The sequence below is a fragment of the Lagopus leucura genome, unplaced genomic scaffold (assembly GCF_019238085.1).
Source record: "Lagopus leucura isolate 7727_CA_CO unplaced genomic scaffold, USGS_WTPT01 Super-Scaffold_73, whole genome shotgun sequence".
NCBI classification, from domain to species: Eukaryota; Metazoa; Chordata; class Aves; order Galliformes; family Phasianidae; genus Lagopus; species Lagopus leucura.
This window is the reverse complement of record NW_024962252.1, coordinates 64989160-65004135: the sequence shown is the minus strand read 5'-3', so window position 1 is coordinate 65004135 and position 14976 is coordinate 64989160. Positions and strand designations below refer to the sequence as shown.

General features: G+C 36.3%; 1 protein-coding gene across 1 annotated transcript in view; it reads right to left on the bottom strand.

The window, feature by feature from the left end:
* Nucleotides 1-14976, bottom strand: part of MAP3K21 (mitogen-activated protein kinase kinase kinase 21) — a 42376-nt gene that overhangs the window by 9597 nt on the left and 17803 nt on the right. Inside the window, exons 2-6 of the mRNA XM_042895289.1 lie at nt 12986-13166; nt 7680-7828; nt 6783-6958; nt 1840-2080; nt 398-520 (exon numbers count right to left, since the gene is read on the bottom strand). Coding sequence (XP_042751223.1) covers nt 398-520; nt 1840-2080; nt 6783-6958; nt 7680-7828; nt 12986-13166 — 870 coding nt within the window. The remainder of the gene's footprint in view (nt 1-397; nt 521-1839; nt 2081-6782; nt 6959-7679; nt 7829-12985; nt 13167-14976) is intronic.

The window sequence follows — 14976 nt, the reverse complement described above, 5'->3', positions numbered from 1 at the left end:
CAAACAACTACTGATTTCATTTAGCAACTGTAGTAAACTTAATAGAAATTTGTTTTCCATCCTGAATAACATTTGAAGCATGTTTTGCATTTTGCCATTGTAATTTTTGATTGTTTGGTGTTTTATCTATGTCTACATGCAAATGAATTCCATAAGTTATTAACAAAATATATGATTTAAAACATCCAATAGCTGTTCTGAGTTGCTGAAAATTAGTATTTTAGCAAGATTTTCTTTCCCATCGAACAACAGCTTGCAGAAATTAGAACAAGCAAAGGAACCTGGTGAACAAAAATCTGTCTGAAATTGATAACACTACCAACGTGTTCCAGTGAGAGTATGAAAAAAAAACATTCTGTATTGACTAGATGAACAATCAGAAATGTTGGAGACTTACACTGTATGGCTCGAAGACGAGGAATTATTGTGGGGCTACTTGACGGACTAGAACTGTTACTGTTTAAACTCCTCCTTTTATCCAGATTAGGAGATGCCTGCACTGTTATTTTGTGCTGGAAATCTATTAGAAATAATTAAAAAAAAAAAGGTCTAAATAAAGAATGTTCAATAGATTGTACTGTTGTACTAAATCAATTAAAATTACATAATGAGTTGCATTTGATAACACAAGAGATGTTCGTACAAATATACTGACAAATTCTGATCCTTAAATGCAACAAATCTTTTTTTCAAACAGGCATTGTTTCACACCCTCGCAGACTCTGTACAATAGGTTTGCAGTAACACCAACAATAGGAGCTACATCCAGTTGGATTCAAAACTGAGACATACACAGATCGCAAGCTGTTATTCAAAAGTTTTTGCTGTCACAAAAGGTAAACAAATACATTGCATTAAAGAGGTCATATTCATAAAATTTGTAGAAATTCAAAATATAGGATTACCAATATTTCCATCAAAGTAATTAAAAAAATATTGGAAAGGAAAAAAATGTAATGAAATTAAGTTTGATCATATGCCCTTCTTTAATCCCTAATTTAAAATTAATTTAAAATTTATCAACAGTGCAGTTATAGACTGAACGTTTTTCTTACAACAGAACTGTCTCAAGGACTCGTTAATCTTGATGATTCTCGACAACAAAGAGCTAAGCAGTACTCCAGATAAAACTTTCTCAAATAAGATATGGGCAGAATCAAGAAAAAAGGAACAAATATTAAGTTTAAGCTTGCGATTCAGCTTAAACCAATACTTAAAACTTTGAGCAGGATCACATGCCTTTCTGGGAAGTTTGCAGTAATTCTGTTACTATAATTTTTAAAGCAAGTGAAATGGGACAGCACTTTCAGCATTAGTGAAATATGCCTAAATATTTGTGCATTCTTTGTCTCTTTCCAGGTACCAGACAGTTACAGTTCGGTCCACACTGAGTTAATGTAGCATTAGGTACATGGGGCATTAGTAATAAATTAACAGACTCAGAAACTACTGGAAGGATCCAGCTGCCTCCAGAGTACTACTAACAATGGTGAAGGCTTGCAAATCATGGGCATAATCTTGAGTTTGCCTGCTGACATCTAGTGGCAATATTAATAAGGCAACACAATCAATCTGACAACAGCTTAAATCTTTATGTTCTCATGCTTTCCTTCCAGAAACAGTGGATTTGATTAAATCAGGTGAAAGACTGCTCAGAGATAGGGACTACCTCAAAAAATATGGTATGTAACAGTGGTTTTTACCACATCCTTTGCACTTATTTAGGGTAGAAGAAACTAGAAATGAATGAAAATATCAGCCGATACTGAAAGTTTTAACCACTGAAGCCTGCTTACTTAATCACAATGTATGTTGTGAACGTAAAAGAAAACTGCAAACCTGAAGGCAAACTAATTCTGTGTCCATCTTTAAGTTTTAACCGGCTTCTTTTAAATTTGCCCTTTCTCTTCTTTACATTGGGTTTCTCTTGATTTAACTGGAATATCATGATGTTCAGTTCACGCTCCAATACATCGATCTCACGTTCTGCTAACTGCTGCTCACGCCGTTTAAGCAGCTCTTCTTGAGATTTTTGCTGAAGAGCTGCTCTTGTCAGCTCTTCTTCTCGTGATCGAAGCTCCTAAAAATAAGATTTGCACAAGTGAAACTGAGTAACAGTGTAAAAGCTGTATTAAAGGATGTTGCAAGTATTCAGTAAGTTGTATTTCCTTATGTGTTTTCACGATATATATATTTAACACACACATACGACCTGACAGTTGACCACTCTGCATAAGTGAAGATTCTGTATCTGGATGCGAACAAGCATTATACAGATTTCCTTTGAAGCATTTAACTTGAGATACTTCAGCTAGGTAAGCACTGGAAACGGGGACAACATATCAATCCAAAGATTATCAGCTTACAGCCTAGCACAAAATGTGCTTTAAGTACTTCACATCAGAGACTCTCCCATCCCATGAGGGCTTCTCTTAGATAACTTCCATACACTAAATAAAAAAGAATGACCTGATGAAAACAAGTGAATGCATTCATCTTAATTTTCCTAACCTTTCCTGTTTTTCAACCATGTATTAGGCTTTTTCTATCTGAAAAAGCAATCAGTATTATAATGAATGGGAATTAGTGTAATAGGATAAACTAAGTCATAAAACAGAAGACAGCTGTTTCTTAATTAAAAAGCAGCACGTATCTGTGTAGCATCAAATAGCTAACCACTGAGTTGCACCACATGGACTCTCAAACTATCAAACCCATGCAATAGTTGTTCTTTTGCCTTTTAGATTTTATTTTTTATCTTTTCTCCTTTCTCGGAAAAGCATTAGCAAGAAAGCTCATTAATCTTTAGGGTAAGTAAATTCCCAAGGGTAAACTACTAAACAACTGTAATCCTACAACCAGAAAATGATCTTAAACTTAAAAAAAAAAATAAAAAAAAAAAATCTGTCAAAATATGCCTGAATTTTAAGAGTTGAGAAAAGGAGAAGCTATGATGTGACTGATACTATGTTTCTCACTGGATATCTTGTTCATTTTAATGGATGATTGTGCAACACCTGTCCAAATTGAAATTCAGCTGAAAACAGAAGTTCAGCAACGGAAATTAAGTTATGCTAATAGTTCTAGATATTTAGGAATCCTTTTTTCTCTAATTAAAACTCATTAATTCCATCACCATACATTCTTCCTATAAAAGGAGAGCAGACTGCATATTTCTGGCCATCAGTATCCACCAGCATCATATACTAGCACTATTCCTCATCCAACATTTATTGAAATACTACCAGCATAAAGCAAATATCTACTCTTTCAACACTCTTTCCAAATAAGGTGTCCTCTGAACTGTATCAATTTGATGTTCTCAAACAAGTGCAAAAACCATCCCTCTCTGTTCCTGCGAAAAAGGCCATGGAGTTCAGAAAGACAGTTTACCGCTGAATCAAATCAAACTGTGGTTCAGTGAGAAGCAGCTGCTCCTCAGAGAGATACTTGTTCTTTCATTACAATTAGCATACACATACTGCTTATCACTGGTTTCAAATTTAATTTAATTGACTGACACATTTTAGACAGCTTGCTAATTCTGAGTGAGCCTGTTTCAACACAACTTTTTCAAAAAAGTATTTCTTTTTTTCCTTTTAAATCCATTCTTCTTAACATACACACCTTGGCAAAAGGTAATTATGCCTCTTGGGAATTCAAAGGGGCCTGTCTTCGTGCCAGCAAGTAAAATTTTGGGTGTTTAATCACTTTTAACACTTCTTAATTTAGAGGTTACTGACAATTTTTACTTTTCTCCTCCTTCTGCCCAGTCAAAATTGAACAAATAAAAGAGTTGGAAGCAGAAGACAGATGAATTAAAATTTAGGATAAAGGTAGGATGCCCCATCCCTGGAAGTGTTCAAGGCCAGGTTGGATGGAGCCCTGGGCAGCCTGGTCTAGTATGAAATGGGGAGGTTGATGGCCCTGCATGTGGCAGGGGGGTTGGAGATTCGTGATCCTTGAGGTCCCTTCCAGCCTTGGTCATTCTGTGTGATTCTGTGATAAACATACATCAGAGTTTAAAATAGAAAAGATGTTTATTACTATGAAGGTTTGGGAGATACTCTTCACTATACATTTCTCATCCTCAATCCCAGGACATAGAGCTCAGTAACAAGGAAAAAACTGAAGGTCTGTACTGAAAAGGCAGACAATCTAGAAAATGAAAGCGTTTCCTCATTGAGAGTTTTAGTATTTACTCTTTTCCAAATAAACTAATTAAAGACAGACCTACTGCAATTAGTTATGCACCACTCTCCAATTACAACACTCATTATAAGGAAGCTAGGAAAGAGTTCTATATTTAAGTTGCTCAAGAATGCTCATCACAAAAGATTGCAATCTTTCCTTGAAGTGGGTGTCACCATCACTCATTTACAGCAAGCCCTTGAGGAAATTCCTCCAGCTACAGAAGTTTCTCCTTCACAGGGAAGGAGACTCCACACAGGGCTGTTGTTGTTGTTCTTTCTTCATTTCATTATAATCATTATATTAATGCTTCATAAACTTGACTCTCCCTAGTATCTGTCAGTGAAATTGATAATGTGCTAAATTAAGCAAGCACAAACATTTGAATAACTTGTTTAAGTTAGAGTTGCATGCTTTCATTCTTCAACAAGTTTACCTAATTAGGGCAGATGCCTTTGGAGGTGCAGTAATTTGGCATATGAGAAGTAAATTTCATTAATCTTTTCCTCTCCCTAATTAAGCTTAATTCACTTTTACATCAAAAATATAACTCTCCCCACAAAAATCTGTGCTAATACTCAACTTGATTTAGTCAGTAGGAGTTTCTTCAAGAGAAAATCTCATGCTGGACTAATGCCTCCAGAAAATAAACACACACCTGAATGGGAATGCCTTTTCTTGTTCTAAGCGCTCCCATAGCAAAAAGGAGAAAATGGCTGGTTGAGTAGTTACTGCAGAGGGAAAAAACAAAGGCAGGCCCTATGGAGGGTTCTGGCAGTGGCTGGCAGCCTCACAGCAAGTGAAAATGAGAGTCTCTTCTCTTTGTAGAGGGACCATAATTCAGCCGGAAAGGAAGAAATCTGACAGCTAGAGAGACACATAGCCCAGCTCCAACAATGTGTAGGCAGGGAGCATATGGATAACATGGCTAACACGTGCTCAATTCAATGACATGAAATGGAAGAGAGAAAACCAGAGGGCAGAAACAAAGGCAGACTGGAAATAAGGAAGACTATTATTGAGAATACTACAAACTTGGCAGCAATTGACAAATCTGAATAATCACATGCACCGATGCCACTACAGAAGATCCATAACATCACATCCACCATCACCTAATAGCCCACAAGTAGCCATCTGTGGCATTTGGTAAAAAGAGGTGTGGGGCACAGTCAACATTTAAATGTCTGATTTATAAGCATTTCTCTACAAATCCCTGCATCTCAATTCTCTTCTGTACTTATTATGTATTTGCTTAATGAAAAATAACAATGTATACCAGGCAATTGTATTATTGCAAGAGATCTGCAAGGAAGACATCCATGTCTGCCAGAAGCATTTCTAACTGTGATTCAAAAGGACAACTAAAAACAAAACATGAAGACAAATAGCTTCAGACACTGCATCCCGGAGTTTTAAGGAGAAACAGCCAAAAGATTCTGGACTGATGGCCTTAACATTTAACAATACTTAGGAGGAAGGGAAAAAACAACAACAACAACAACAAAAAAACAACAGGACAGAGAATAGATAACTAGGATGGTAACCAACCACATACATCTATCAAGTTGATAGAGTTTACATGCACTGTTCAATGAAAATTACAGAACAAGATAATTAAGGCCAGCCAGCTTGCCTACAAGATTTTTTTTTTTTTTTTAAAGTAGGAGACAGGTCTAGCTGGTTAAAGACAATGTTTGTTAATAAATTCTTACACATCCATCAGAGTAAATTTTCACATTTGGTACTGCTCTAATTTCTAAATGAAATGGAAAAAGAATTGAATGGCCAGCTACTATAGTTCAAAAGCGTAATTAAATGTGAACATTTATGTTAAAATGGAGATATTAAGAGTGATCTCAAAAAAATCTGTGATTTACTCATAGCTATTAACCATTTTGATTTTATGGAAATAAAAACCACAAAAACTTGCAGTGGCTATAAAAAAATGGGTAAAAAAAACTCTGGTTTGTTTGATAATGCATTTGATTTGATACATTCAAATACTCAGGAAAAAAAACAACACTCTAAGAAGTCTATAAGCCTGATCTGCAAACCATTTTCTTTGGGGAAGCAGGTGGCATATGTTGCTTTTTCAACTGTATTTCTGAATGAACTAATCACACCATAACCCTCACTCACCAATAATACTGCTTCCTAATAAACTTAACATTTTTATTCAACTGAGGTACCTCTAATTATGGTTTCAGCATTCAGAACTGTATTGATTTGTTTACAGAAAAATGGAGAAAAGCAAGTTGTCTGCAATTCAAGAAAACCAATCATAAAACCTTTTGTTCTTAAGTAAGCTCGCTGCAAGTCGGTTAAAGTGCTGTCAAAAAAATACTGATGAGAAACATTAATGGAATTTAAGAATAGTACATTCAGCAACAAAAATAGGTAATTAAAGTAACAACTTGTTTTAATGAGAATAAATCTTCTCCATGTAGTTTATCCTCTCGCTTGTGTCTCACTAGCTAAGTCAGGTTTCTAGCGTTATTTTGAGAAGCTACAATTCAAATATCTAAATCTGTTGTATCACAACACACGTGCCATTCCTTCACTGCCATGCAAATGGAAAATGAACTTACTTTTTCCTTGGTCCTCAATTCATTGAATATCTGCTGAATTTCCAATTTCCAGTCGTCTTGCATGGAATGGAAAGATTCTTGAGGCATTTCAGTCATTACTGCCCCCTCAATGGCAGTAAGCTGTTCAAGAATTATGGCAAATGATGGTCGGATATGAGGGTCCTGTTCCCAGCATTCTAGAATTTATTAGAATCCCATCAGTGCTTAATAGTACATACAACTTTTTGAAGAATAAAACTGAATTTCCAGTTACTTGCTATTGTACTTTAAGCTATGATACACTATAACCTTCTTCTGCAAGGCTTCCCTAGTTCTGTTTCCCTAAGTGATATCTACCTATCAGTACTCAAGACCGGTTTTAGTTAATAATCAGATTTTTTCACCTCAGTCTTTAGGATCTCAACTAGCAGTACTACATAGAAAAGGTATTTATCAAAAGGTAAAGAGACTACATATGAGGAAACACCCATTAGTGAGCAAGAGTTTTTTCTCTCTAGAGCATGTCAAAAACATGTTTTAATTTCACAAAAAAAACAATGAGAAAATGCTATTTTCAGTTCTTCCCTTTGGGAATTAATCATATTTATCTTACACTGACCCATATTTTAGGAAAAATTAATGCAATTTGAGTGTAAAAACAAATCATTAAAATTAGGGAAAAAGTATACTCTGTGACCACTGAAAAATGTAAGTGGTGTACTTCAATACTGCATGACTTGTGCATAAGCATATAATAGTCTGTTGCACCAGACTGCCTCTAAAAGAACAAAGTATTTTGTATGCACTGCATTATAGAATATGGTGTTTATTTTGAATCCTATGACTATTACAGCCACTGATACATACCCCAAGCCCCTAATTATTTAAATAAATAGGTAGAAAAAAAAACACATATACCTTTCATTAGTTTTGCAAATGGTTCAGGACAAGTGGATGGAATGGGCAAAGTAAGCTTATTGACAGCAACTCCGTAAGCCACAGCAAGGCCATCAATGCCACGGTAAGGAACTTCTCCTGTAAGCAGTTCCCACAGCAACACTCCATAACTACAAAAAGTAATTTTTAAATGGTTATTTTTCAGAACACTGACACCTTATTTTATCAAGAACAAACAAGTATGTATTCAACCATGTACTGAAATTCTTGATGATTTCCCATGTCAAAGTGAATGCTTTAAAGAGTTCGCACCACTTCAATCATCTCGCACCTTTTCTCCAATACAGCTAACCAAATTCAATGTCACTTAGTTGCAATCTTACCCTACTGTCACATGCTAGCTGAAAAAACATGGACGTCAAGGACTCAAAATATAACCTGAAGTCACTTCTCTATAAACACTAGTGTCACATAAATCTCAGTTAGGACAAGAAGTTTGAACCAGAGGAAAACAAGTGATCCTTGCACCACCGAAGTCAAACAAAAGAACAAAAAATACTCCACCACCTCAGCAGAGCATTCAGGCCAGACACTTTTCCAAAGATTTCAGTTTCCTAGATGTGCTGGTGAGGCCTCTCCTCGAGTACTGTGTTCAGTTTTGGGCACCTCAATACAGAAAGGACATTGAGGTGCTGGAGCAGGTCCAAAGAAGGGCAACAAGGCTTGTGAAGGCCTTGGAGAATGTGCTCTATTAGGAGAGAGTGAAGGAACTGGGGCTGTTCAATCTGGGGAAAAGGAGGCTGAGGGGTGACCTTATTGCTCTCTTCCAATACCTGAAAGGTGCTTACAGCGAGAGCGGGGTTGGTCTCTTCTCATTTGTGACAGGATGAGGGGAAATGGCCTCAAGTTGTGCCAGGGTAGGTTTAGGTTGGATATCAGGAAAGACTGCTCCCCAGGGAAAACCCGTTTGGATGTGGTGCTCAGGGATATGATTTAGTGGAGGGTTGTTAGAGTTAGGGTAGTATGGTTAGGTTGTGGTTGGACTTGATGATCTTTAAGGTCTTTTCCAACCTGAGCAATTCTATGATCCTATGGTTCTACATGCCTTTTCTCTTTTCCTAATTAAAACAAACTAAAACCCAGCATATCTAATCCCTTCTTTGTTATATAAAGGCCTGTTAATTTTTCTCTCCCTACAAATCTGAAAACATCGAGAAAGAGTTACACACACAACTAGTTTCCCTATACAGGGAAAGAAAAACAGTACTGTCTCCTGTGAAAGGTGCTGGTGAGATCTTTTCTTACCACCACGTATAGAAATCAACAATCATAGACATTCCTATTGCAGCAAGAGTAACCATAAGAATTTCTGCTATGCTTTCCAGTCTAGATGAAAAGCCAGGTGTTGCTTTTACTGTCTTTGGGATTGTACACCCAGTGTTTGCTTAAATGACCCAACCCCCAGCAAAACACTGGAACAGCATGCTAGTTGCTTTTATTTTAGATCTCCTATTCCAATACGACAGAGAAAGTTGTAAGTCTCAGTGATTTTTGTGGAAGGAGGAATTTCTTTAGTATGTGAGCCTACAGTGGACTTATCTAAGAAATGTACATGGCACTGGTGAGAGAGGTAAGGGCTAGGTACTCCTTAACATCCAACACTCCTTCCATGTACCCCACCTACTACCACCAAGTACTAGAAGTACAACCCCAACTACAGCAGATGTGAATACAAGAATAACAAGAATATAACCGGTGATTTTTACTGTCACTGCCTTCTTCTGAAAGTCATTCAGCATTGTGTAAAACCTTGTACCACTTGAGAATAAGTAAATAAAGAAACAAAGCCAGTAAACTACACTATTTCAGCACAAACAGAACATATTTCTTACATGTGTAGTAACTACACAGGAAGCAATTTGAACTAAATAGCAGCACTCTGTTTATCTAAGTTCCGTTCATCAATAAAATTTTAGCCACCATAAAAATCTCAGGAAATTAATGAATTCACAGGTTTAACAATGAATTAAAAGCTAAGAAGTACTGTTTATTCCTAAAAAAAAAAAAAAAAAAAGCAATAAAAGTAAAAAATCTTAGGATTCTTGATCATTGCCCTCTTTTTTTTTATCTAATCTATACATCCACTCATATGCTCAAACTCCAAAGACCAATTTCATTTTAAAACAGTTGTACTTCTGACAATAATAAACACAATATTTTCTGGTTTTATATATGATGGAAAAATTCTATTAAAGATTGTTTTATTTGTGCGTTTAGATAAAGCATTAAAAAATAATCTTACACTCTCCCAGCAAAAGAAGACTGGTTTTCATTCAAGGAATTCCCTGGTTCAGACTATTATGTATCTATTTTAGCATGAATTTTGAAGCTAATCAGAACCATAATAAAAAGAAATCATCTTTCACAAAAGACTTGTATCACACCATTAATTTTTGTTACATTTACAGTTTTAGCAATTTTCCATAGTGCCAAACAGGTGATCATAATACTTCAACCTCTTTTAGGGAAGGTAGTCTTAACTTCAAGTGCCAAGAGCCAGCATGGGCTGGGGTAGCAGATGATCCTAGTCCTCCTACAGATGATCCTAGTCCTCCTGCTTTTGGGAGGTGCTAGTCAGTACATCATTATTCAGGACAACCACTACTTATTACTCAAAAATGGAAGTTGCTACTTTGTGCATTAAATTTCACCAGCACACATACAGTCATTCTATGCGTACAGTCTGAGGTACTAAGAAATAGTATTTGTAAAAAAGTAAGGAGTAAAACCCATCTCCTTTTACATCTTAGGGAAAAAAGGAAAAAAAAAAAAAAAAAAGAACCCCCCCAAAAATACAGGCACTCAAATACACCCAAATTATACATTAAGGTCACAAACTAATGCTTTCAGTAAGTTGTTCCTTAGACAATTTGGCCACTAAAATTTATTCCCCTGCTGTCCAATGTGATCTAAGCCTTTCTTTCTATATCGCATTCCAGCAATAACTTGCTGTTTCAATGTTTTTTAAAAGCTGATCAAAATGGAAGTAAATCAAAGTTCTCAAAATTTCTTTTACTTTACACACACATCTACAACTCATCTTATGAAGCAGAGCTCATTATGCACTGCCACATGAATCCCTTTAAAGAGTAGATGAAAATGCCAGGCAAAGGCAGCTATTCAGCAAGAGCTTTTTGATTTTGTACTTGCACTTTCAGGCTTCTTACCTAAGATTGACATACCAAGACTGAAATATGCAATAAATGATGGAAAGATAGGAGTGAAAAAGTGGAATTCCTCTTTGTTGTTTTTGTATACAGTTCCAGACTCCCCAAAACAGTAGTTACAATTTGGGTTTGTGAAGCAGAAGGATACAAGTTCAGGGCCTAGAAAGAACACATTCTGCTACCTAGGATGACACGTGAGAAAATGCTGCCTGCAAGACAGTATGAAAACCCTGCCATAACAAACCCCAGCACTGTCTGATTCTGGAATGCTGCTTGCAAATGCAATCATATTTGAGTAGCCTCAACTGCTCAGGATTTTGTTTATTTTTAATAAATGGTCTAGAGACATCTTGTGGAAACTCAGTACTCAGTATGCGTAACTTCAGTTTAAACTGTTTCTTAAATATATTCTTGTCTTTCAGAGACCCATGCTTACATTTGTAACCCGATGTCTTTAAAATAAAAAGCACTCCAACAACTGGAGTATTACTAAACTTGCAGTATTATTTGTTTGCCTTTTAAAGGAGTAAAGATAAGCAACAGAACAGATTGAGGTGCAGTAAGCAGAAAATCTTTAGAAGCCAAGAAGGACTTAACTATACTGTAAAACAGAGCCTTTCTACTTAAAAACCTCTCCTGTTACAAGTCCATCATTGAACTAAATACTTACATTTTTACAAGAGAGGCGTGCAGGAGAGAAGGCGAAGAAGAGAAATACTGTAGATTCCAAAAATGTAAACTAATGTTGCAGCAGAATATAAAATAATTGCACCAAAGCATACCCCCTCAGATACCTAAAATCACAGCAACAAGACTGGACAGGACCTGTAATTAAGCATGGAATACAGCTGATTAGGGAAAACGCCTACACCCAAACTCCACCCCGCAAAAGAAAAAGAAAAAAAAAAAAAGAAAGAAAGAATGGAAAAGAGCGAAGCCAATGATGTTTCTGAACCGGTCATCAACTCAGACTGATGTAAACAACATGCTGAAAATCAGTTGCAGACAAATGGGTGTCAGAAAACAGTAGCGCAGATACAGAATCATCCTGAGAACACCAAAAATGTTACTTCATGCTGTAGAATATCAAGCATCTACACAAAATGAGACCGTATTTAACAACTATGCAACACAGAGCATGCATAAAAGGCATGAAAAAAACAGACTGAAGTCCTCCCCTCCTTCCCCAAATAGCTTCCTTAAGATCATTCTCAGAGAAAACACTTTAAAAAGAAACGAAACGGAGACTTTTCAGAGTGAGGGATTGCAACTTTTAAAGGCTATAGTGCAATCACGACTATTCCCCCAAAATAGCTTTCTTCAGTACATGTATCCCATACTACGTCACTCAAAAACAGCATCAGTATTGAGAACCATATTATTTATCTGATCCATCAAAATGCCTTTAAGGAGATACTCACAAGCTTAACATAGTGAGGTATGCACTTTCCAAATTAGAGAACACCTTAAAATAATTTTATGTCTCACTACAGTTACTTCTCACTACAGTTACTAGAAGCAAAATCTCTGTGGAGATTAAAAACCAGCTGTTTAATTTTACACATGATCACATTTTAGATTCCTAGAAAGCAGTACAAACTTCAGTTAACATCTGATAGAGTCCTGGTTTGCCAAGTTTTTTTTTTTTTTATTAAATGGGCATGCAAGGGGAGGATGGATGGTCCCATTTCTTTAAAAAGAATGAGACTTCTCAGCCATCTGATTTGGAGCAAACATACCATTACTGATCAATCATATGGTAGTACATAAAGAGCGTATCACTCTTCATACTAATATTCAAGATAAGTTACTTAACCAACAGATTTTTAAGGGTTTCTCTTAATGAGATCTTGCTTTCTTTCCAAAAATATGGTCTTCTGCTATTTTCCCTCTCTTTCTTTCAAATTTTTAAGTCACAAGTAACTAAAGGTAGATCAGAAGTAGAAGCTGAAAAATTAATGTTTTTCTTAGAACATCTATACCTGCCGTATACTGAAATAACTTAGGAATCCATCAGGAAAAAAAATCAAATAGAAATTCATTCAAAAACCTCAGCTTACTTCTACTGAATACGGTCTTTATAGTAGATCAACTTCTTACCTCCAAATATCACTTCCTTTAGAAAACAGGGAGGACTTGATAACTTCTGGAGCCATCCATGCGTACGTCCCAGCTGCACTCATTTTGGTTGTTCTGTGCCATTCTCTAGCCAGACCAAAATCTGTAATCTTCAAAGTTTTATTGCAAATGTCATCATGTTCCATCTTCTCTAGCAACAGAACTGCAAAAGATTGAGTTTGTAAATTAATTCAATGGGAATCAAAACAAAACTGCCATTCTTGTTACTAATTCCACACGATTTTGATTTCTGCAAATAACTGTATGATCTAAAAATTGTGAAAATACTATCAGCTTTCTTTAAAAATAAAAATGAACGAGTTTACTGATAAAATTCCAAGTACTTCTAAGTAAAGAAAGAGAGAAATACCTGCAGTGTCACGACTTTCTTGCAATTATGTGAGTAGATATTAAACAAGCACAAGAGATTCACCAAGAAGAGATAGAAAAGAAGGCATCCAAGTTCAAGAGAGCACAGAATAGTAACATCCCATGAATGACAGGTTGTGAAAATGGGATTCACTTTGAAATTAGATTCTCAAGTAGTAAAAGTAACAGCAGCAGTAGGAACTAAAACAAATGTTAAGAATTTTTATAAAAAAAAAACCTAAAAAACAAAACAGGAAACATCATTTCACTGAGTAAAATCCATCCCTCATACTGCACCCAATCTGGGTCCATCATCTCAAACTGCATATAATAAAACTGGAACACACAGAGAAGGACATAAGCAGGTTGCTCTCAACAGCCTGTTCTCAGTCCAAAGCGCAGTTAATAGACTCAGGCTCTTCAGCAGGAAAAGAAGGTTAGTGACAAACCTGATAGCATGCATCAAACAAAGAAAGCTGTAGGTAGCAATTGCTCAGCAGAAGCAATTGCTTCTGATCAGAAAAAAAAAAAGGACTACATCAGACAAAATTAGCTGGCAAGAATCAAAACCACATGGCAGTTGATCACAAACACACAGGGAGGTGGACTTGGAAATTTTTGCCAGAGTATGTAACTGCTACCATTTTACATAGATTTTAAAAGAAATTATATGAATCCTCAGAAGACATCTCTGTGCATTTATGTACAAAATACAGGTACAGGTTTAAGAAATCCCCAGGCCACAAATCACTAAAGGTGAGGAAAGCAGACCAGGGAAGTCAGTTTGCCTCAGGAATATGCAACTTGCAGCAGGACACTGGAGCTGGATGAAACCCGCATGGTGTTATACCCACTGTAACTTCACACCCCTTAAAAAGCAAATCATCTTTTGCTGTTCCATCCCACAGTGTGTATTCACTGTCTGACTTGCTCTTAATACTGCTGGCAAACTTGTAGTACAGCTTCATAAAAGAGTGTGAAACGGAATGAATGGGCTTACTGTGTTCAAGCAGAGCAAAGACAACAGGTGCAAAAGAATCATTTTTAAGGCACTACAATCTTAATTCCCTATTCAGTGCCTCTGTCACTGTCAGTGCTAGTAACTGTTACTGTTACTTTTCCATTGCAATGATCTCCTGGGACAAAGCTCAAAGGCTGAATTACTAATAAGAATTATTAATGCATGTGTTTTCCAAGCATGTGTACCATGCAGTTCAAGGCAAAGCACTGGGACAAAGCAGATGAAGAATGATCTTGCCTCACAGAAGAAAAACTGGTGAGCTTGCATTTGCAATCGCAAATCATTTTTAGTGGTACAGCTTAATTACAAGTATTTCAAAAATGATGTCAACTCCAGATTAGAAAAGGCAGATCCCACATTCCATTTTCAGTAAGCGCCTTAACACAGAGGAGAAGAAACAAAGGCTGAAGTGGTGTAGACAAACTACGAGCTCCAAGTCAGCACCACCAGAACAAGTTAAATTCATCCAGGAGTTTTTATAACTGTTATACTTGAATGAAAGACCTATTGTTTGCCCTTCCATTTGAAACACGTTCAGCAGAATTCCTGACATTCCTTGTCAGTCAATGTGACCGAAACCAAA